The 25,265-nt window shown below is 36.4% G+C and overlaps 1 protein-coding gene across 1 annotated transcript; it reads right to left on the bottom strand.

The window, feature by feature from the left end:
- Nucleotides 1-1,050: 1,050 nt before the first annotated feature.
- udt (protein undicht) lies at nt 1,051-24,476 on the bottom strand. The gene is made up of 11 exons (XM_081977522.1): nt 23,888-24,476; nt 23,560-23,808; nt 23,331-23,507; nt 23,141-23,269; nt 14,827-15,036; nt 14,548-14,764; nt 11,676-11,912; nt 10,269-10,426; nt 10,059-10,208; nt 9,897-9,995; nt 1,051-3,567 (listed from the first exon to the last, which is right to left on the bottom strand). The coding sequence occupies exons 1-11, from the start codon at nt 23,928-23,930 to the stop codon at nt 3,401-3,403; spliced, it is 1,836 nt and encodes a 611-aa protein (XP_081833648.1). The 5' UTR covers nt 23,931-24,476; the 3' UTR covers nt 1,051-3,400.
- Between the last annotated feature and the right edge of the window lie 789 nt (nt 24,477-25,265).

Raw genomic sequence — 25,265 nt, 5'->3', positions numbered from 1 at the left:
AAAAAAGTCGTTTAAGTCAACAGTTTAGGTATTGTTGCCAACACAAGCACCACAATTTTATAAAAAGTGTTCTTAAAGTGCTGATGAATTAATGGTGGATCCAACTGTCACTGTCTTTTAAGTCAACATAAATCTGTGATGAAAACAACATAGCCTCAACTTTCCACCAAGCCTCAGAGCTGATGGATTTGTTGATTTCATGTTGGAAGTCAATTTTGACCAATGACAATGTACGCTTTTTTGAGGTTATGTATTAGCCTTTCCGGCATTTGTTATTGTTTGTTGTGTTTGTTGATTAAGGAAAATAGAAAAGGCGTAATCCGGATTCTAGTGAAAAGTTTTGTATAGGCTTTGTTGATTGTTCTCACTTGTCATTGATTCAAACATGGAGATGGGCACCGTGACTATTACTGACATTGAAACAGGAGAGCTGTACCAAATAGATTTGTTTCCTGAAGAAGTAGAACAGATTTCTAATGGCAAGTTCTGCCAGTAGTGTCATCGATCACAAAATCCCGTTTTTAAGTCAACAAGAAAAATGTTGCCAACCAGCTTAACAGTTCCAACACAATCTCAACACTATTTCAAAAAAACCATTCTCTGACGTCATCTGTACTTTCTAACTCATAAAGTTGAGTACAGATGCCACCCAGATGTTGCGCAACACTATCAAAATATTTGTTTTTTTTTTATAAAACTTTAACACTGAACCCCAACATAATAACATCCTAATGAGCAGAAATAACTGTCTAAATGAAAAATTTAAAAATCCAATATTACGCTCATAAGAAAATGATTACCATAATTTTCTCAAATTTTTTTGGTTTCAGCGGTATTTTATTAAACTGCAAATGGCGCAATTTTGCTCCAATTTAACCTTTCTTGTATTTCTTCAAATAATGCAGTTTTCCATGTAAAGGCTCAAGAAATCGTCACTCTGTATATAAGCAAATCGTATGGTTATTGATCGCAATTGCCCAGAGTGAATTAATTAATATTTTGCCACGTAATTTTCATGGCATCAAGGAGGATTATAATAAATAATACATATTTCTTAATTTGTACGTCTATGTAATAAGAAAATAATCAAAATAACATTTCTGATCGATCATAAAAAAGTAAAAAACAACCTTTTATACAAAAAAGTAAAATTTAAGACTTGCTTTGGACGGATCTTACAGTATCACTAAAAACTTAAATTATTCATCTCTGAACTTCCTTAAACTAAGTTTTGAAAATATTGTTGATCATCAAACGAGAATTATCCTATTATTATATTAAGAAAATGTCAAGAAATAAAAATTATAGGAAATTCAATTTGTTACCAAATCGCCTAAATGGGATTTTACCCTAAAGGGCCTCAAAAAAGGGCCTAAGGAGCTACTTAAATAAAATAGTTTTTTTTTAATAGCACTAAAATGTAAGGACGGAATATGTATTCATTATCACATAGAAGATTAACATGAAAAATGGGTTTTCATTTATTTACGCCTGTAATGTCCGTTTGCCCAACAAGTTGAGTTTAAGGACAGCTTAGATAAGTTTAGTTTAGACTGAGCTATTTTGCCCCAAATGTGTCACATTCAAACCTCAACTTAAAATTGACTTAGAAATGTCGGGGAAACAGGCATTAGGCACTTTTCAACTTGAATTTTTAAAGTTTTTCAGGTAAATCAACCGTACATACTCAAAAGATTGAAAATCCGATTTCTTATATCCAAAATTCAACTGGACATCTGGTATACCACCTTGTATGGTCACAATAATAAAAATATTCAAATACCAACTAATGGGGTCTACTCAGCATTACTATTTAGACTAACTTATAGACAAAATATGTATCAGTCTTTTAAGCTGTCAGATCTAAATAAATTCCGCGCCACCTCAACCAAAACAGTATTTTTTTTAGTTCTATTTAGTCTTTTTGCACGCGTTTCTTTCCTACCCTGTATAGTACAGGGTGTCCCATTTTCGACATTTTGTCTCGTATCTCACTTGATTGTATTGATTTATTTATTGTATATTATTTTTCGAGGAATTAAACATGGTATCAGCAGAATTTTCATAACTCTTTTCGTACCAATATACAAGGGGAAATGGAGAAATATCACTTTTATCGAGAAGTTGAAACGTGTTCTTATAGAAATTTTTTCGTAGAATCCAATGGTGTAGTCAATTTTCTCTAGTGACGTCTGTGTCTTAATTTTGATTTTTTTAATGCTATATTACATGTATACTGGATGTTTCATAATATATGCGCAGGACTTCAGGATATGGTAGGTCGTCTAAAAATATGAAAAAAGTTTCTAAAAGTACCCTCTAAAATCGTGCAATTTAGAGACTCAGAGTGTTGGAATTGATCAAAAAAGCCCTTTTCGACACCATATATCCTATAGAAACCAGCTTTGTATGTGGGTCATCAACTATAGTCCAATTTTCAGTTCAAAACAATAATATTGTAAAGTTTCCTGTTTAAAAATTTGTTTTAACTGATAATTTTAAACTTACACTACTAGTTTTTACTATTATTATTTTATTATAATTTAATAATTAAATACTAAAAACTTTTTCTTAGGTTTAAATCCTTCTAAAGCCAAAAACAAAAAATACGTGTTAAATATTGTTTGAAGCGCTATCGATTAACAAAATAAAAAAAATTGGTTGATGACCCCATTGGTGAAGGTTTTAAACGGATAGTGGGCGTTTTCCTTCTCAACTTTTTGTGGATTATTTATTACTTATTTTCATAGGTCAAATATCCTGAGACGTTCAGGTTTTATCGAGTAAACTGTGCATAGGTGGTTTTTTGCAAAATTTTGCTTGGAAAATGATTGAGACTAAATAATTCGACGATAAAATCCTGAGACCGCAGGTCGAACCCCATTTAACCGACTCTGTAGCTCTTACGGTTACCAAGATCCCAATACATGTTAGAACCAATATGGAGGACACTGATGTATATTTTTTAAAATGTAATTTTTTGCTTATTCGAAATCTGCAAAAATATACAGGGTATTCCATTTAAAAAAAAGTGTCTTTGGTTCATATTGTCTTGAAAATAAGGATTTTTTTTTCAAGAAAATAAAGAAAATTTATTTATTTAATTTATAGAAAAGCTACATTTTTGTAGGGATGTCAAGTGTTTACCATTATAGTTAGATTTAGTAGGATTGTATGTAGTTATTAAGAAAATTAACAGTATTACTTGATGAACTTCAAAGGAGGTAATCCAACGAATTTGAGACACCCTGTACAGTTGTAGTACATTAAAATCAGAGTTTTACCCGTAAGCCAAAAGGGTCAATGACAATCAAAACCGCAGTAAAATCAAAATTGTCTCCAAAAAGAATTGACCCAAAAAATTCACTGTTTTGATTGACCTGGCAACCAGTTTACATGTTTAACAAATTAATACCAAAATGCAAGTAAAAACGCCAACTAAATTATATCGAATACTAGAAGAGGCACTTTTAAAATATTCAAATCCAAAATCGAATTGAATTATATGCAAATCTGGATCCAAATACGGATTCGATCCGTCGTCAAAGTACATGGGACATTGATCTCCTGAAATAAAGATTCATTTGAACTACAACTGTGGTCGGATTGCGAACGCTCGATTCGAAATGAGTTGGTATCAAATCGTGATTTGAAATGGTTTTTGGTGATACTTTACGAATTCGAAAGTGAAATATTTGATAGTATATTTGATAAAGCGTTCTCTTTAGTGTCTGACTTGTATCAAGTTCATAGAGTATCACAAAACAGCATTTACAATCATGTAAATGCTTTGCAATCTTCGCAAACTTAGCCATATCATGATTAGTTCTGCTATAATATACTTTCTTAGGAAAAAAAATCAATTAAAAAATTTTTAATACGCCAGAATAATATTGAATAACATAGGGCCTTCCCCCATGATAAAAAATAAAAACTTTAACATTCATTCTTGGTTCTAAATTTAGTTAGAGCATAGTATAGACAAACAGTGGCAATGGAACTGAAAATTAATTTAACTAAGCAGCGTGAGATGGCACCACTAAACGCATATTCGCGTAACTTTATAGCCAGACGCAGCAATTCCGATCATTTGACTGTTGGAAAACATCAACTTTAATGCGGTGTTGTCTAGTTGACAAATCACATTTTTTGTTTTGTTTCTAAGGAAACAAATAACAGATTTTGTGTGTTTTCTTTAATTATTGTGTTTCACTTCGTTGTATTTTTAGTTTAGTTATTTTTAATATTCATCAAGGGTTATTTTATACTTAATACATTATGAATTCCATGTTTAATCTTAAAACAGTCACGTGACCATTTCTACCTTAAAATGAGTCACGTGATTTAGAGTTTAAAACTAAAAAAACGGTCACGTAATCTTTAAAATAAAATGTAATTATTGAAAATAGTCACGTGACCCGTCAAATAATAGTTTGTCATTTACAGTCCCGTGATCTTCAGGGTACCATTTTGGCTGTAAAAAAAAATCACGTGACCCTTAAAAATAAATTTGATTATTGAAAATCGTCATGCGACATTATGAACTGTAAAAAGAGTCACGTGACTCTTCAAATAACATTTGTAACATATAAAACCGTCACGTTACCATTAGAATTCCGGTTTGACGTGAACACGTTTTGAATTGAAAATACTGTTGCAAAGCTAACTTTTGATTATTAGTTAGGATTTCTTTAGTTATTTGTTGTTACCCCTGTATGTTACGTTGCTTTGTTTACGTTCTACATTCTTTTGTCTGTGTTCTAGAAAATCCTGGCTCCGTTGCTTATATAGAGAGAGATTTATGTTATAGCTTAATGAGTGTGAGAGAGAAAGTCAATTTCATGAATATTTGGGAATTTTCTAGAAACCATGGAAGCCTATATAAGCAGCTGAACCAGGCCTGGTTAGGGAGTTGTTGAGTTGATGGTTGTAGTGAAGTCGAAGTTGTCAGATTACGAGGTTAAGTGTCAGTGTCAGTTTATTGTTTGTAAACAATATACAGTGTTGTATAAGAAGTGTGTCATTAAGGAGTACGACGGTACAATACATTATAAAGAGAGTAACGTGTGTCATTAAAAATATCAGTTTAAACTGAAAAACGAGCACGTGATCCTTTAAATAACATTTTGACATTCAAAACTGTCATGTGACATTATAAAATCCATTTTTCATCTTTAAAAAAACACGTGACCTTTAGGATCCGTTTTGAAGTTAAAAAAGAGTCACGTGGACTAAAAATTAAATTTGATTATTGAAAATCGTCACGTGGCCATTTGCGCATTAAAAGGAGTCATGTAATTAAAAAAAATCTCAGTTCAAACTAAAAAACGGTCAGGTGACCCTTTAAACATTATTTTGCTATTTACCGTCACGTGACTTTTAAAAATATGTTTGATTATTGAAAATCGTTATGCGACTTTATGAACTGTAAAAAGAGTCACGTCACTTCAAATAATACTTTTAGTAAAAAAAGAGTCACGTGACCTTTGAAAATATATTTATTATTGAAAATCGTCACGTGACCATTTGCATATTATAAGGAGTCACGTGACCTTCAGTATCTGTTTGGACGATAAAAAAGAGGGACGCGATTTAAAAAAAATAGTCTAAACATAAAAACTGTCACGTGACGTTAAAAATGACATTTTAATCTTACAAATAAATACGTGATTTAGTGTGTCAGTTTAAAACTAAAAACGGTCACGTGACCTTTAGGATTCTGTTTTGACTTTTAAAATAATTAGAATCTTTATTATCGATACCTTAAACCAGAAATTCTTATCTTGTTTTGTTTTTAAAATACGAGTAACTTAACTCAAATTTATTTGACTATGTCTGTAATGACGAGCTGTATTAGCGCCATCTCTTAGAGTTTACCTACAACTGAAGCGGCCGAAATACATTAGAAAGCTCTTGAAGCGTAAACGGCTTTCTTTTTGGGTGCCAATTTAATTACATTGCGCTTGTTGTCTGTACTTATCATTTAGTTTTATCTTTAGCCGTGGTTCTGGAGAGTTAATGTTAACTTCGGGTGTCCCTCAGGGCTCTCTCTCTCTCTAACTATCGACCAATTGCCCTGCTTCCGGCACTGTCTAAGGTGCTGGAGAAGCTGGTCCGGAGGCGGATGATGTCGTTTCTGGAGCGTCATGAGCTTCTCACGAATAATGCTATTTTTTCTTTTCTTCAGGATCTGTATGGTCGCATGAACTCCGGCGTTATTTCGGCCGCGGTATTTTGCGACTTCTCGACCACACCAGATCTTGCTTTGGAAGCTTGAAGCTTATGGCTTCCGAGCCGCTTCTTTGTTGTGGTTTCGCTCTTTCTTGTCCGGCCGAAGCCAGGAGGTCTTCATCGGGGGCCATGGTTCTGGAGAGTTAATGTTAACTTCGGGTGTCCCTCAGGACTTTGTTCTTGGACCTTTGCTGTTCTTGATATACATCAATGATATTGTTTCGCTCCCTATTAACGGACAATTCACTGTTTTCGCTGATGACGCGACAATTCTTTGGAGCGGCAAGAGCGCCGATTCATTGACTGCGACTATTGATGGGGACCTCTCCATAATCAAACATTGGTGCAATTCCAACTTACTGTCATTAAATATCAGTAAGACCAAGATCCTACATTTTGGATGCTCATTGCAGGAGATTTTTGTTGAGGGTGCGCCCCTGGAATGAACAAGTTTCTTGGTCTTATTATTGACGACTCGCTTCGATTCGCTGAGCATGTGGACGGTCTGTGCTCTAGACTGGCGTCGGGTTGCCATGCATTGAGGGTAATCTCTGGCAATCTGGATTACCATATAGCTAGGAGTGCATACTATGCATTGATTGACTGCCATCTTCGCTACGACATAGCTTTCTGGAGAGTTTGTTCTCGAAGCCACTTCAATTCTGTATTTCTCCTGCAGAAGCGTGCATTGAGGTCCTTGTGTCGTGTTGGATACAGGGCCTCATGTAGACCCCTTTTCATTGAACATGGTATCCTCACCTTGTGCTGCATTTTCATCTTGGAGACGATTTGTCTTGTCCGTGGCAAGTTTGGGGGGCAGTTGTCCGAGGGCTCCGGCTCGGTGACTCGCAGTAGATTCGTTTTGAGGCTTCCCATTCCTCACACGGAGAAGATTAAGTCGTCGCTTATTTACGGTGGCAAGAGACTTTTCAATAACCTTCCTCTCCACGTGAGAGGCCAGCCATCTGCGCATGGATTTAGGCGTGAGGCTGAGAGGTTTTTGCTTGACCGGACGTACTATTCTCTGGACGAATTCTACTCCAGTTCTTAGGACACCTTGTTCTGCCATAAATTGATCAAGCAGCACTGTTTGTGTTTTTGATCCTTTTTCTCCTCTGTTATACAGGGTAACTGCCTTTTTGTTTTTATTTTAATAATTGTAAGGTGTAATTATGTGTGATTCATATTGTATGTGTAGTGTAATAATTATGTATGTTCTTTTTTTGCTGTTTTTGTATGTGTTTTCAGGGCTTTGTCAATGACTTTGTTTCCGACAGTAACGCTACTTTTTGATTTGATTGATTGATTGATCTATGGTTAGAGACAGAAAATGTAACTATTTTCGCATTTACTAGCCTATACATTTTAAAAAGTCGATTTAAAATTGAAATCTAGTATTATTCTGATTGGCTGCGTCCTCTTCTACGTCGATGCCCCCATAAGCAATCAAATCAAATGTAGCACAAGCCGGCAACTCCGTAGATTACGGTTTCAATTTGAACGCTAATTTATTTTTGCGTGTTGTTATTTTTTTCGGTTTGTTCGTTTACGTTGTATTTGTGCTTTAAAATAAATACTATTTTGCTATATTTTATTTAAAATGAAGACGTGGTTTATGCCAGACTGTAAAAACAGCGAAAGTGATAACAAAACGTTTATTCCCATGCCTCCGGATTTCAGCTTGTGAAAACTATGGTGGCAATCAACTGGATTGCCATTTACGTTCTTTGCGAAGCAAATTACTAACACTTTATCATTTTACAGTATGTTATAAATTAAACGTTAAGAGGAATAGTTGCGATTAAACATGAAATACGACATCCGAACATTCTGGATCACGTTTTCGCATAACTGTGGCTCTATTTCAGCAATAACGCGTCGTATCTCTTCTTTAAGGCGTTCAACTGTTTGTGGCTTGTTTACATACACCTTTTTTTTTCACGTCACCCCAAAGAAAGTAGTCCATCGGCGTTAGATCGCAGGATCTTGGTGGCCAATTTTCATCGCCAAACTGAGAGATGACACGGTCTGGAAACTTATTACGCAGTAACACCATTGTTTCGCGAGCTGTGTGGCAGGTCGCACCGTCTTGTTGGAAAAACATATCCTGCACATCAATATGATCCAAGTCGGGCCACAAAAACTCGGTTAACATTTTGCGATACCGCGCACCATTAACATTTAGCGCATTTCCAGCCACATTTTCAAAAAAATACGGTCCAATCACTCCGCCAGCCCAAAATGCACACGAAACAGTTACTCGCGGCGGATGCATTGGTTTTTCCCGTATAATACGGGGATTTTCAGCACCCCAAATTCGGCAATTCTGGTTATTTACATACCCGTTTAGCTGAAAATGTGCCTCATCGGACAAAATGATTTTCCTCGAGAAATCAGTATCAATTTGGTAGTGCTCCAGCAAGGATTGTAAACAGTACAGGAGTGCTTAATCCCATAAGCGCAATCTTGCCGGTATCGGCTCGGGCCGGTGACGATTTTTACGTCACCATGGGGTCGGAGTAAACCGAAATCACAGGCACCCTTGACAATCTCGTACATAGCGTCTCGGGCGAATATTTAGCGTATTGTGCGCCCGAAGGCCCACTGTGACGTCAGAATTCATTCGCCGCCGGGAAACAAAATCGGCCGATCGAGCAATCCTGTACTGTTTACCGTCCTTGGTGCTCCAGCACCCAATCAACGAATCCACGGCGCTGCGCATGATCCCTTGGCTTGAGTTCTTGCGTCAGTTGAATTTTGTATGCGTGCAAATGCAGATCTTTTGTCAAAATTCGTTGTAGAGAGGGTCTCGTAATGTTCAATTCTGGGCCACGGTGGCGAATGGAAGTGCCTGGATTCTCGGTCACACTTTCCCTCACTAAGGCAATGTTTTCAAGGGACCGGCAAGGACGGCGGCGCACAGTGCTCCTTTCATCCGTCAACTTGAATTTTGTCTCAAATTTTTTAATTAAACGGCGAACTGTCGACTCATTTGGCGCATTGTTGCGACCGAAAATTGCACGTAATTTGCGAACTGTTTCCGCGAAACATTCCCCATTTTTGTAGTAAGTTTTCACAATAATTAAACGCTGTTCGTTCGAATACCGCTCCATAACTTTTAATCGCGAGGTCAGTACATGACAGTTGTCAAAATATAAATATCAAACTAGTCGCACAAAAAAAATGGCGGCAAATTCAAATCCGGCGCTCTTGTTGAGACACCCTTTATAAAACTATTTAAACTGATATGCACACAAAGACAAAACTAAACAAGTTAGATTAGCTCCGAATGATATTTGTGACATACAATAATTTTTATGACCATTCAAAGCGTCATGTGACACCAAAATCCTTCACGTTATGTATGTCACGTGCTTATGCTACGGTTCAGTAGTATGAGGATAACGCGCATTTGAACAAACTGTCGTCATTGTCGGAGTTACTCAACGTTGCCATATCTCTGCTATTTTAAATATTTTCAGTTTCCCATAAAAAAATAAATACCAATTTTTTTGCCTGACAAAGACCAATTTTAACTTTCTCTTTAAGAAAATTAAATAAAAAAAACTACGGGAAGGTCCCATTGCCGCAAAAGTAATAACTTTTGTAACTTTATCTTTCTAGCAATAATTTAAAAGTAAACTTTATGTGCTTGAAATACTTACGCTCTCTTTCGTATTCCTCCATAACCAAAGCCACAGTTGCACCTTCCGTATAATTCCAGGAATACACAGTCTGCTTCAAGTCACAAAATGGCCCGATCGCTGTTCAATTCCATCAAAAAGATTTACTTTTCAACTAAGATTTTTAATCAATAATAATAATACCTTGTGACATTAAGACTCGATTTAAGTCAGCCCGTTGGTAAACCCAACAACGATATTTGGAAAATGGGTCGAGTTCGTCGTAAGTAATCAAATACGATTTGAGATTTTCTTTCCAGAAACCAATACATTTCATCTTGAAATCGGGATCACCTTAAACACAGAACAATGAGTCGTTTCCAAGACATACATATTAATAATAATTGAACTTACTGTATATATCTATCGGTTTACCCCTGTGATCCACTGAGAGACAGTAGTTTTCATCTATCGCAATCTCTTTTTGTTCTTCGTCACAGACAGAAAAGTCGGATATGTTTTGTTTGCAGTAAATGTTAGGTCGAGGACTCAACGTCACTCCACCCAAGATTCTGCAATAGAAACAACATGGATGTTTATCAAATCCATGTTATCAAGTACGCAGAAGCAGTTGGTAAATCAATGACGTCATTAAAATGAGACCAAGTTCCAACCAAACTGATGACCCTTATACTCAAGTTAAGTTACATTACAAGTTGAATAGAAAATGGTTCAATTACATAAAAGAGAACGAGTAACATTACTCATGGTCAGATGCGATGACAGCAGACCAGACAGACCAGACAGATACCTTATACATTTGTCATCTCTAATTCACCTTCTAATTTGACGTTATCGGTATTCTAGTCAACAATGAAACCTGTTGTTCTTTGCTCAAAGTTTAAACTCAGATTTCTCAAAACTGCCTAAATAAAACTTTGCAAAACTTTATTTGCTGATCCAAAAGGAATTTTGAAAGAACAAAAAAATTGATGTCCGCTGATCCGAAGACTTAAAAATTCGAAATGACCATCAAGAGAAAGATTTTATAACCTTACGTGATTGTGGAAAAAGGTAGTGGACGGACGGCGTTCTTCTCTCCGTCCAACCAAGGATCTTAGTGTCAAACTGACTCTATAGGTTACTGGCGCCCTTCAACTTATAATTTTAGTTGTTGGGACTTTTCGAATTTTTCGAAGGACCACTTTCCTCGTGCGAGAAATGACTATCACGCTCAATTTCTATTTTCATTCCGGTTTTATTAACAATTCTCTAACACTTACTACTATAGTACAAACTAACTGACTTTAAGTACAGGACAACTGCGGAGAGAATAAATAAATGCTTTAATTTTAATGAAAGCAAAAGAGTATGATTTTGCACTTGGAAAGAATTATTGTGTTACTTGAGTAGAAGTTTGTATAGAGAATAAAAAAGAGATATATTGAGAGAGAGATATCCATTTCCGCTCCATTTCCAACCTTTTCAATCAACTTTTACCCCGCCTATAGGCCCTTCATACCATTAGAAATCCTTCGAATGACCAGTCATACAAAAGCTCACAATTACAGGAGTATAGCATTTTTCTTATTTCAAGCACGCACTTAGCTTAGCTTTTGATCAATCACACACTACGAACAGTGCTGCGATTTATGCAAATGGTGCACATATGACTTTGAGCAGAGTAATTTAAATTTGACCCTCACCTTGGAAAATTATAAGAGACAGGAGAAAGTTGGGTCAAACTTACGCAATTTAAATCATATTCTACTTTCTTTCAAGTTATTACGATATTATCTCTTGCATCTTTGCCAAACTTACCTAGTTTCAAATGGTACATCACCCTTTTGTGTAAAATTGAATTTTCCAGCTACAGGACACTTAACTGGAACAGGGTTTTTCTTTAAAAACAAGTTGTAGCGCCACTTTACTTGATTTTTGAATTGAACCCAAGAGCATACAGTACTGAAATCGTCTTTAATAACTGCAGCACCTTTTCTGTACCTGATTAGATTGTGGTGCTGAGGGACAAAATCAAAGCAGATGTAATCCTTTTGACTGAAAAAAAGAAATCAAACAGCAATGTAGAAATAAATCAAAATTCAAGCCATTTATATCTAAAATGCCCGTATTTATAAACGAATCTCAATCTGATACTCAAGTACAACTACGGAAAATACGTCTTGAGTACGACACAAGTTTTATTATAAGTAATTCTCGGTGAAGCATAACCAAAGATAGTTGTGCTAGTAATTTTATAGCTATTAATGTAACAGGATTATTATGCGATTTGAGTCGTGGGGGGTGTTAAATCGCTAATAATCGAGTTACATTCAAAGCTTTATCGTATCATTGGCAACGGCAATGCGAAAACAAAATCAACAAAATTGTATGGCAAAATTTAGATATTCCTGATAATATATTGGCTGCAGCCAACACTCTAAGGTTGAACTTGCTTCCGGAAAAGTCCAGTATGAGAAAGAATATGTACAGTTTTGTGTGTGGCGAAACCAAGTGCAAGTTCGAGGTGCAGAAGAAACGGTGTTGCTAGCATATTTTGCAAAACTCGCTGCAGAATATTCTGCTTCGTCCTTATGGCCAAAATATTCCATGTTACGAGAGACCTTAGAATTGAAGGAAAGAGTGGATATCGACAAATGTGTAATCCCCAAAAGAATACACAAGTGTCAGAACAGTCAGAGTCAAAATTGCTAGTAAAACGCACTTCGAGTGAGAAAATGACTGTTTTAAGCACATTTTTGGATTCCTCATTAAATTTCCTATCCAATAATCTGAAAAAACAATAGAAGGTTTGGTCCAGTCAGGGAGAGAAGTGATCAAAGTTTGAAATGACAGAAACGCAGTTCTAAAGGACAGTCAGAGACAAAATTGCCTGTAAAACCCACTTTGAGTGAGAAAATGACTGTTTTAAGCACATTTTTGGATTCCTCACTAAATTTCCTATCCAATAACCTAAAAAAACACTACAATATTTGGTACAGTCAGGAAGAGAAGCAGTGTCAAAATTTGAAATGACAGAAACACAGCTTTAAGACATTCAGTGACAAAATTGCCTGTAAAACCCACTTCGAGTGGGAAAATGACTGTTTTAAGAACATTTTTGAAATCCTCATTAAATTTCCTATCCAATAACCAGAAAAAAACACTACAAGATTTGGTACAGTCAGGGAGAAAAGCGGTGTCAAAGTTTGAACTGCCAGAACCACAGTTTTAAGACAGTCAAAGACAAAAATGCCTGTAAAACCCAGTTCGAGTGGGAAAATGACTGTTTTAAGAACATTTTTGAAATCCTCATTAAATTTTCTATCCAATAACCTGAAAAAACAATACAAGATTTGGTACAGTCAGGCAAAGAAGCAGTGCCAAAGTTTGAAATGACAGAAACACAGTTTGAAAAGACAGTCAGGAAGAAAATCACCTGTAAAACTTTCCTGGTGAAAAAATGACTGTTTTAAGCACATTTTTGAAATCTTCACTAAATTTCCTATCCAATAACCTAAAAAAACACTACAATATTTGGTACAGACAGGAAGAGAAGCAGTGTCAAAGTTTGAAATGACAGAAACACAGTTGAAACACATGGAAAGGACAGTCAGAGACAAAATTGACTGTAAAACCCACTTTGAGTGAGAAAATGACTGTTATAAGCACATTTTTTAAATCCTCATTAAATTTTCTATCCAATAATCTAAAAAAACATTACAAGATTAGGCACAGTCAGGGAGAAAAGCGGTGTCAAAGTTTGAACTACCAAAAACACAGTTTGAAAAGACAGTCAGGAAGAAAATCACCTGTAAAACTTTCCTGGTGAAAAAATGACTGTTTGAAGCATATTTTTGGAATCTTCACTAAATTTCCTATCCAATTTCATATAAAATAGTTTTAATCTTCAATGATACGATAAAGTTCTTTAAATACTAATGTCTAGAAAACTAACTTAACTTTCCGTGTTACCTTCATTGCCAATGTCAAAAATGTCTGCCAATTTACCGGGAATGTGAAAGTTCTGGTTCAAATAAAAAGCATTGAGCAGAAACGCGTCAGTGGATTGGGATTGATTTCCAATAAAGAAAATCTCATCATATTGAGCAGAGTTTTGTGCACTTGGTGGTGTTGGTGTTATAAGATTTGGAATAATATTTATTTCAAAAAGAGAAGCATAAATTAGTGGAGGATAACAAGACAGACACTGCAACTGTAGCTACAACAAAAAAACTATCTAACTTGAACATTTCCTGCTTGGTTGCTACAAAACGTAGAAACAGTAGCACTGAAAATATTGATAAAATCGGTAAATATGTACTCTGTTTTCAACCAAGTACCTACACAGTATTTGTTTTCTGTAAAATTGATGAGATAAACAACAAACATTTTGATTTCAGTGCTAAAAGTGCTAATTTTTGTTTCAAGCATGTATCATTTTTTGGTTTCCTACATAGAGACCTCACATTCTTAGTTGGCGACCCTGTAAACATTTCCACACCCCATGTTTCATCAATAGCTATCAATCACACAATGTGTACCAAAATTAACGTTTCTGTATCTTCTGCTTTTAAGAAAAAACAATGAAAACTATGACATTAAAGACTTCTTCTTAAATGGCTAAAAGAATACCCTCTTACCATAATTGCCGCATACTTTTTATAATAATGTGTGTATAGATAGTACTCACCAACCATCAACCGTTAATCTAGCCATCATTACTCTAGTATCTTTTTGCTCTTTACACACGTATATAGTTCTTCGGTAACGACCCTCATCCGGGTAATATGTCTCAATAATGTGTGTTTCATTTATGGCTACATCAGCGTCAATATTTGCTGTATTAATCCAGTCACCCGAAAAATTTTGGGGCAAACGGCAACCTGGCTCAACCACCTCTGCTTTAACTAAAAAAGCAAAGCACATAAAATACTGCTGAACTTAGCAGCATAAACAAATTTAAATATACCAGGAGTAATGTGTAATCTTTCGGGACTTTTCTCCACCGTCTTTAGCGTGTTGCATTCTGCTGTTATCGAAACCCCAATAAACAAATCATCGTCGCGGTTTTTCAAAAAACATCTATATTTTTCATCTTTTCTGGACTCTTTCGTATTGGCTACAGCAAAGTAATGGTTTTTGCCTACGTACCAATCTCCCAGGCAACTGTATTCAACCACTAGAAAATTTTAGCGAAATTTTTTTTTTTTAAACGTAATAACTGCGATTCTTTTTAATAGTAGCTAATATAGGTATCCTAGTGTCAGATTAATCTTTCACAAATATACAGAATGTCCCAGCACGCGGCTGTTCCTCGGAAACTATACATAGTATGGCTACAAGTAAATATGGCCAAGAGAAAATGCTGGAAATAATTTTCAGCTTTCTAAATCCACCACCAGGGAGCTTTTCGATACTACTAAAATGAAAAATGTCCAAAAACTCTAAAAATTTAAATGGAAAAATATAATTCAAAAAAAGTAATTCCTTATTCTCTACGAAGATTTCTATTTAACTTTTTCTGCTATCTCTTCAAATAACTAAGTCAAAGTCAAAGTCAAAATACGCAAAACAGAATTCTTGTGTACAAAGCAAAGTAAATAGAAGTTAAGTAAAAAGAAGTTAAATGTAACAATAAAACTAAAAATAAGTACAACCATAAAAATTAGTTAGAATTGCAGACGTCCAAAGACACTAAAGACTATCACTATAATACTCTTCCAGGCTGTAATAAGACCTTGTTAATAGAACACTCTTAACCCCCCTTCGAAATTGTGGGTATGGCATTAGCCTATATTTTCTGTCCAGATGGTTGTAGATTTTGAGGCCCTCATACACAATCGATCCCCTGACAAGAGTCGACCGGGGCATAGGCAGGCGGAAACGCTGTTCCTCGCTCAACCTCGTATTATGTGAACAATCAGAAATTCCATCACAAGCTGTTTTGTGAGTCTGACACATCGTCTCGAGGACCAATAAAGACGTCAATGTCAGTATTCCATGCTTAACAAACAGTGGTCTACAATGCTCCCTAGCTCTCGCACGGCACATGAACCGGAGCGCTCTCTTCTGTATGACAAAAATTGAGTTAAACAGCTGTCGAGAACAAAATCCCCAAAACGCTATACCATAGCGCAGATGCGACTCAAAAAGTGAGAAATACACCATTCTAGCGGTCTCAGTCCCCAGCTCGCCCGAGACCACCCTAACGGCATAACAACCCGACGCCAACCTAAATCTCAACTGAGAAATATGGTTCCCGAACTTAAGCTTATCGTCAATGGTAAGACCCAGAAACTTCGTGACCAACTTGTTTTCAATATGCTGATCGCCAATATATAACTCTTCAAAATCAGAACCAAAGGTGAGTATATTTGTTTTGGTGATGTTTAAGATAAGGGAATTTGCATCACACCATCCCTTAACCTTTGGAAAGTCCAAGGCTATCATCTCCCTGAGGCCTCCACCCGTTCTCGCATGCCAAAAGAGAGTCGTATCGTCGGCAAAAAGTGTAAATGCACCCCGAACATTCAGCGTCGCGAGGTCATTTATATAAATCAAGAAAAGTATAGGGCCCAATACGGAACCCTGAGGAACGCCGCGATGACACACCAAGGGCGCAGACTCACCGCCACCAGTCCTCACCACCTGGATCCTATCCGAAAGATACTCCTCAAACCACCGAGCAGCCGTCCCCCGCACCCCATAGCGGTGAAGTTTCCGCAGCAGCACCCCCCAATCCACGCAGTCAAATATCGCAAAATACTGCCGCAGTCACATCCCTAGCATTTAGGCTAGTGTAGAGTGTCTCCAGAAGTGAAAAAACTGCATTGCTCGTACTCCTGGATTCCCGAAAACCAAACTGGGAGGAGTCTAAAATGTCAAAAGCGGACAAAAAACCAACCAGCCTCGATTTTACCAGCTTCTCAACCACCTTCGACAGAGTGGTAAGCAACGATTAGGACGGAATTTCGATAGGTCCACCGAGTCCCCACCCTTATGTGGATGGTCCCCACCCTTATGTGGATGGAATCACTACCGCCCGTTTCAGGCAGGAAGGAAATTCGCCTGTCTCAAAAGAAACGTTAATTGCATCCGCAAGCGAAAACAAAGCTGGCACCGTAGGCTCTCAAACACCCTAATGGACACCCCATCGTACCCGGAGGAATTACGATTCACGATGCGCGAAATCACGTCCCTCAGCTCAGCCACATCAGTAGGGCAAAAGTAGAAACTGCAAGGAGTAACAATGTTAGAGGTTGTTCTTTCCGCCACAAAACAGTAAAAAGCATTCAGAGCATCGGGTTCCAAGTCATTCGCACCGCTACACGAGGCGTGTTTGCCTCTCAAGTCATTTATGATAGACCAATTTTCCCTTGTTTTGTTACGAGCCCTTGAAAAGCGGTGTCTAAAATACCTATATCTATATCTCCTTTGCACTCCTAATGGTCCTTCTGCAAATTCGCTTATATGAATTAAAATATGTTACAAAAAAGCCTGTGTTGATATTAAATTTGCGAATATAGTGAAGACAGCGTAAGTCCCTCGAGGAGACCCTCAGGCCAGATGTCACCCATGACCTATTCCTTTTATTCTTCAACTTCCTCCTCCTAATCGGAAAGGTTTCGTTGAAGAGATCGGTCAGCCCACGGTGAAATGAATCCAGAGGGGGGTTTTCAAAAGTTTCCAGGAGTTTCTAGCTACCGATAACTTTCCAGAGGACAGGGCGAACAGGCAAGCATATCCCACCGCACGGCCGCGGACCGCTCCCTGAAGATTTCGAGATTTTTCGCGCTGAACACTCTGCCCATCCGCCCCCCCTGAAACCCTCGACCAACCCCAGGCGCGAACCCAACCAAAACAGAATCTTGATCAGATAGGGCTGCAGGCAAAACCTCCACCGTCCCATCTTTCGAATCAAAATTGGTACAGAAATAATCTAGAATTGAAGAACAATCACGGGTAATACGCGTCGGACTGGTCACAAGCATCGGCAAATTGTAGGACCCAAACACGTCGTCCAATGCTTGAGTCTGTAAAGATGCTTTGTTATCATAATTAACGTTAAGATCACCCCCCAAAACCAGTCTTGAGTTCAAAGGGAAGCTGCACAAAAGACCATCAAGTCTTTGAAAGAAAACAGTCAAATCACAGCCCGGAGGTCTATACATACATACCACATACATATTAAAATTCTTAATATAAATTATAGAGAACTCAAACTCCTTTTCCACTAACAGGGCGTTGTATTTTAAAACTGGACTAACGCTGTAAATATTACATACATTCTGCTTAAGTAAGATGGCAATGCCGCCGTGAATTGAATTCTCCCTCACAAAAACAGAGACCGTCAAATAGCCAGGAACGCAACATGGCTCATTCGGTTTTAGCCAATGTTCGGTAAGTAAAAGTATTTCTGGACCATTTACGTCCTCGAGAAATATAGAAAATTCATCAGTTTTATTTCTGATTGACTGAACGTTAAGCAGTAGCAATTGAAACTGAATCTAAATCTAAACAATAAAAGGGACAAGTTTAATTAACTTATAAGATCTGGAAAAAGTCCTGCATTACCCTCTTTAAATTTTCCAAGCTTACCACTTTTTTTACCATAAAACTATTAGATTTTTGTTAAATTGGTACAGAAAGACAACATGTAGCCCTTTAAAGCTTCTATTCAGTACTCTTAGAAATGAGCTAGAATAGAGGCAGTCTAGAATTCTCCTTGCGTAGAATTATCAATTTAGAAGACTGTAAAACGTCAATGTTAAGATAATATATTTCTAAAAATGATTAAAAAAGTCCGAGATAGTCTAGTCTTCTATAGTTCAACTGTGACAAGCTTCTACATAGATGAAAATACATTTTAGAGCTACAAGAATTGAAAAATATATCAAATGCATTTTCAGAAAATTGTGGTCTTTTAGGGGTTTTCAAAAGTTTCCAGGAGTTTCTAGCTACCGATAACTTTCTAGATTACTGTAAAACACCAAGAAGAGCAAAAGTTAAAGAGCTTAACAATGGAAAAACATCTAAAATGGTCTTACTCTATAAAATAAGAGTTCTAAAAAGTGGTGGGGGTAGTTCAAAGTTTGCTTTGAAAGAAATGAAATATCTCAAAAACGGTTAATCGTAGAGACATCGTTTTTGCGGCATTTTCTATCCTTTAAAATGCCCCAAAACAATGTTACATTTAGTTTGCGGTCTTTCCGGTAGAGGTCGTTTTTCCAAACATGCACTTTCATATTAGATATCACGAAAAAATCAAATGCAATGCTATAGCTTTCTATTACCTATTTCATAAGCAATCAGATTATCTATCGTTGTGTAAAAACTGCAGTACTCTATCTTTTTTGTAACACGAGATATTATTAAAAAATCGTTAAGAAAAGCCTTTTTACAAACAATTATAAACATTACATTATTAACCAAATTAGAATACTATATAGTTTGAAGTAGAAGTCCATTGTCTCGCAGTGGAGGTGTAAGAATACAGGGTGCGGAATAACACACAGTCTTCTCCACTATAAATTTATTAACCCACCAGTTAATGGGGGCGCGCTCGACTAGTTTCGGGCATAGACATGCCCATCATCAGGACCTTAAAAGCTGCTTAACACATTAGACGCTGTCTTTCTATACAGGGATAGACAGCGAGACCCATTAGTAGCAAAGAGTTAACTTATCATTAATGGAAGGCAACCAAACTTATCATGGAGAAAAAACACTTAACTACACTTAGTAACTATTAACATGCTAAATATTAATTTTAAAATTATAAAAGTAAAAACCGAGGGGGGGGGGACCCCATCCCGTAGGTGCGGGAGCCCCAAACGTACAGGGGAGTGCAAAAACTTTCAGATATATGTTGCTGAGGGCAGAACAAGGGCAAAATAGCATTTTGGCCTTGTTCAGCTTTTAAGCTCCTGATGATGGGCATGTCTATGCCCGAAACTAGTCGAGCGCGCCCCCATTAACTGGTGGGTTAATAAATTTATAGTGGAGAAGACTGTGTGTTATTCCGCACCCTGTAGAATACTATATGTTGAACAGGGGGTGGTTATAATGGTCGTTAGTAGGTAACAGAAAACAAAAAACACTTTACCATTTTCTCTTTTCGTCCTCTACAACGAGGCATTATCATTTTTGATATTCGACCTTTCGTTTTTTAGTTACCATCACCAACTTTCATTTTTCTTATGGGCTCCATATTTAAATACTCATAGAGCCTATTTTTATTATTACGATGATGTACCATATATTATGCAACTCACTTGGAGTGGGAAAATGATTGATTTAAGAACATTTTTGAAAATCTCATTAAATTTCCTATCTAGAGTTTTAAAGGACAGTCAGAGACAAAATTGCCTGTAAAACCCACTTCGAGTGAGAAAATGACTGTTTTAAGCACATTTTTGAAATCCTCATTAAATTTTCTATCCAATAATCTAAAAAAACATACAAGATTTGGTACAGTCAGGGAGAAAAGCGGTGTCAAAGTTTGAACTGCCAAAAACACAGTTTGAAAAGACAGTCAGGAAGAAAATCACCTGTAAAACTTTCCTGGAGTAAGAAAATGACTGTTTTAAGCACATTTTTGAAATCCTCATTAAATTTCCTATCCAATAACCTGAAAAAACAATACAAGATTTGGTACAGTCAGGGAGAGAAGCAGTGTCAAATTTTGAAATGACAGAAACACAGCTTTGAGACAGTCAGTGACAAAATTGCCTGTAAAACCCACTTTGAGTGACAAAATGACTGTTTTAAGCACATTTTTGGATTCCTAATTAAATTTCCTATCCAATAACCTAAAAAACCCTACAAGATTTGGCATCGTCAGGGAGAAAAACTGTGTCAAAGTTTGAACTGCCAGAAACACAGTTTGAAAGGACAGTCAGGAACAAAATTGCCGATAAAACTTTCTCGGAGTGAGGAAATTACTGTTTTAAGCACATTTTTGAAATCCTCATTAAATTTCCTATCCAATAACCTAAAAAAACACTACAAGATTTGGTACAGTCATGGAGAGAAGCAGTGTCAAAATTTGAAATGACAGAGACACCGTTTTAAAGGACAGTCAGAGACAAAATTGCCTGTAAAACCCACTTTGAGTGAGAAAATGACTGTTTTAAGCACATTTTTGGAATCCTCATTAAATTTTCTATCCAATAATCTAAAAAAACATACAAGATTTAGTACAGTCAGGGAGAAAAGCGGTGTCAAAGTTTGAACTGCCAAAAACACAGTTTGAAAAGACAGTCAGGAAGAAAATCACCTGTAAAACTTTCCTGGAGTAAGAAAATGACTGTTTTAAGCACATTTTTGAAATCCTCATTAAATTTCCTATCCAATAACCTGAAAAAACAATACAAAATTTGGTACAGTCAGGGAGAGAAGCAGTGTCAAATTTTGAAATGACAGAAACACAGCTTTGAGACAGTCAGTGACAAAATTGCCTGTAAAACCCACTTTGAGTGACAAAATGACTGTTTTAAGCACATTTTTGAAATCCTCATTAAATTTCCTATCCAATAACCTAAAAAAACACTACAAGATTTGGTACAGTCATGGAGAGAAGCAGTGTCAAAATTTGAAATGACAGAGACACAGTTTTAAAGGACAGTCAGAGACAAAATTGCCTGTAAAACCCACTTTGAGTGAGAAAATGACTGTTTTAAGCACATTTTTGAAATCCTCATTAAATTTCCTATCCAATAACCTGAAAAAACAATACAAGATTTGGTACAGTCAGGGAGAGAAGCAGTGTCAAATTTTGAAATGACAGAAACACAGCTTTGAGACAGTCAGTGACAAAAGTGCCTGTAAAACCCACTTTGAGTGACAAAATGACTGTTTTAAGCACATTTTTGGATTCCTAATTAAATTTCCTATCCAATAACCTAAAAAACCCTACAAGATTTGGCATCGTCAGGGAGAAAAACTGTGTCAAAGTTTGAACTGCCAGAAACACAGTTTGAAAGGACAGTCAGGAACAAAATTGCCGATAAAACTTTCTCGGAGTGAGAAAATGACTGTTTTAAGCACATTTTTGAAATCCTCATTAAATTTTCTATCCAATAATCTAAAAAAACATACAAGATTTAGTACAGTCACGGAGAAAAGCGGTGTCAAAGTTTGAACTGCCAAAAACACAGTTTGAAAAGACAGTCAGGAAGAAAATCACCTGTAAAACTTTCCTGGAGTAAGAAAATGACTGTTTTAAGCAAATTTTTGAAATCCTCGTTAAATTTCCTATCCAATAACCTGAAAAAACAATACAAGATTTGGTACAGTCAGGGAGAGAAGCAGTGCCAAAGTTTGAAATGACAGAAACACAGTTTTAAAGGACAGTCAGAGACAAAATTGCCTGTAAAACCCACTTTGAGTGAGAAAATGACTGTCTTAAGCACATTTTTGAAATCTTCATTAAATTTTCTATCCAATAATCTAAAAAAACACTACAAGATTTGGTACAGTCAGGGAGAGAAGTGGTCAAAGTTTGAAATGACAGAAACACAGTTTTAAAGGACAGTCAGAGGCAAAATTGCCTGTAAAACCCACTTTCGAGTGAGAAAATGACTGTTTTAAGCACATTTTTGAAATATTCATTAAATTTTCTATCCAATACCCTGAAAAAACACTACAAGATTTGGTACATTCAGGGAGAAAGGCGGTGTCAAAGTAACTGCCAGAAACACAGTTGGAAAGGACAGTCAGAGATAAAATTGTCTGTAAAACCCACTTTGAGTGACTGTTTTAAGCACATTTTTGGATTCCTCATTAAATTTCCTATCCAATACCCTAAAAAAACACTGTAAGATCTGGTATAGTCAGGGAGAAAAGTGGTGTCAAAATTTGAAGTGCTAGTAACACAGTATTTGTAACCTACTGTCATGTTTTCCTGGTACAGTAAAATATTTACAAGTTATTTACCCATCACTACTTTTATCTTATATTACACAGCCAAAACAATAATTTAACTCTACATTTATTGGCAATATTGTATGAGCTTTTCTTGGCTCTTTCACCAAATCATGGCAGGTTTTAATGTTTTCCAAAACAGTTGATTTTCCACATATTATATATTGTAGGTATAAATCATGATTTATGTGAAAAAATATTTTGAATTCAAAATTTGTGTAGAGCTAATATTTACCAGACTCTGTTTTTTCTCATTTTGCAAAAGATCACCTTTTTTATTGACCAGAATAAACTGAGAACATCATACAGGAAAGTTCAATCTGTGACACATAATAATAAAATAGTCTGTTCATATTTACCTCCATCAAAAGTACCAGTCATACCCTCACACTGCTTATAAGTGATGTTAAACTTTTGATTGGTAATGAAAAATTGTGAACCGGCAGTTTGACAGGACCTTATTCGAGCATCCGGACTTCTACATTCACCTAAAAACAGAGCATTCTAAACATTTTGAATACCACAGATAATTTATTCATCAAAACTAACCTGTAAACTTGAACCTATTCTGATAGGCAAAGTTCCAAACTCCTTCAAGAGAGGACCGGCAATTAACAGGAACATAATTTTCTGAAAACAATGTAATAAGCTGTTGATGTGGATCCAAAGCCTTGCACACATGCTCAACACTGCCTTCGCTATGACTCGACCGTGCAATACATGGACCTAAAACCGTTTAATTATTTGTTACCTATCAGAACTACTTCACCAAACTTACTTTCCATTTTCTCTAAAACATTCACTGTTCTTACTAGAATTTTCACGCAAATAAAACAATTTTCATGCTCCCTATGAAACACCATTGTATAGTTTACATGATAGTCATCTCTAATATCTATACATGTGCCTCGATTGGTCATTTTTGTAGAGTCAAATTCCGTTAAGGTGTTTGTGTTCTCCCATGAAAACCACGCCCCACGGATAATTGCAGGAATGGTACAGGTTAATCCAAAGGTTGTTGTGGTACCTTCAAATATATTGATTCACTTTTTGAGTTATTTGTTTTCACTACATATTACTAGTAAAATTATTATTGAAATACTTACATAAAGTTAAAATTAATATCAAGTTACTTGAAAATAATAACATTGTCAGTTAATTTGGATGTGTGTGTGTGTGTGTTGTGGTTACGATGGCCACTCGTCAATGAGACGTTCAGCCAGTTTAACAGCGCGATTACGCGATACACGATTACTAAAGTTCCGCGGAAGAGGCACTTGCGTGCGTCTGAGAAACTCTCATCCCTCCCGCTTGCAGAATTTTACAAAAAACACTAATATGTGTACACAAAAAAGTCTAAGAGCGATTAAGGGCACGATCCGAGTAAAAGATATAGTCATTCCTCGTGGAAACTATAACCATCACTGTCACATCCACGTGGTCTTGACCTAGGTTTTCACCCTTTCCGCCTCCTGGAAGTGCACCGCACAAGACAATTCCCCGTAGACCTTTAGGAATCGACTTTTCCACTTAGAGGCCCCACACTTCCACTCGATCGGCTGCGGAATTCGGTCGTCAACTTCAAATTTCTCTGAACACCGTTTCAAGAAACGTGGTTTCTTAGCGACAAAAATGGCGCCCACGAAACAGACGTGCGATACGTTTCAAGTTGAAAATCGAAGTCCAGTTAATTTGGATGTTATGAATAACTTTTAACCTAAACTCTAATCTAAACCAATAACCCATAGACAAACACAATAACCTATGATTCAAGATAAAAGATACTCCCTCTGGTGATCAGTTTTGAAAAGGTTAGGTTAAGTTCTTCACTAGTTTCATAAATATGAAGTGACAGTGCACCGCCCTCTATACTAGAAAGCCTAAAATGTCACTTTTAATGGCGGCGTTAGCGGTTTTCGTTTTATACACAAACGTATGCAGATGTAGTAAGAAATATGTTTTTTTAAATTGTTTCGTGTAGTTGATTGCAAGTTGTGAGTGAAAAATCAAAAAAAGGTTCATTCCTGATCCAGATAAGTGTAGATAGAGCTTTTTTATACACAATCAAGTACAGCCTAAACAAATTGGTTAGAACATTTGTCCTGGAAAGTACAACCCACAGCAAACTAGTTTAAACACTGTTCAATGTAAGAAAATCTGTAAATCTTTGAAACTAAGTAAGCAAAACTGGTAAATGGTTCTTATGTCATTACGAAGAACATTCATTCAAAATTATTTATATTGCTCTCACAATGAAGGATGCTTTAAAATGTAACTCACATACCTGTGCATGTAACAAGTACCTAATAAGTTTACTGTACTAGAAAGCACTTGCACCTACCATTGAGTATAGTGTTGGAGTAAAATTATCCCACTTCAAAGTGTTCAACCACTGTTGAGTTAGATCCGGTTTTTTGTAAAGTAAAAAACTGACCCGGTTGGGCTTTATCCTGAATTGCTGTTAGAATGTGGCTTGAAAAACTT

This window comes from Ips typographus, linkage group LG4 (assembly GCF_016097725.1).
Source record: "Ips typographus isolate SLU linkage group LG4, UJ_Ityp_2.0, whole genome shotgun sequence".
Taxonomy (NCBI): domain Eukaryota; kingdom Metazoa; phylum Arthropoda; class Insecta; order Coleoptera; family Curculionidae; genus Ips; species Ips typographus.
This window is presented reverse-complemented; position numbering and strand designations above follow the sequence as displayed.

Bases quoted from the DNA above. Each gene is read 5' to 3' on its own strand.
- udt (XM_081977522.1), bottom strand. From the start codon at position 23,930: ATGTTATTATTTTCAAGTAACTTGATATTAATTTTAACTTTAT. The intron at 23,508-23,559 runs GTAAGTTTGGTG...AAACGGTTTTAG, and splicing joins TGTTTTAGAGAAAATGGAAA to GTCCATGTATTGCACGGTCG. The intron at 3,568-9,896 runs GTAAGTATTTCA...TCTTTATTTCAG, and splicing joins GGAGGAATACGAAAGAGAGC to GAGATCAATGTCCCATGTAC.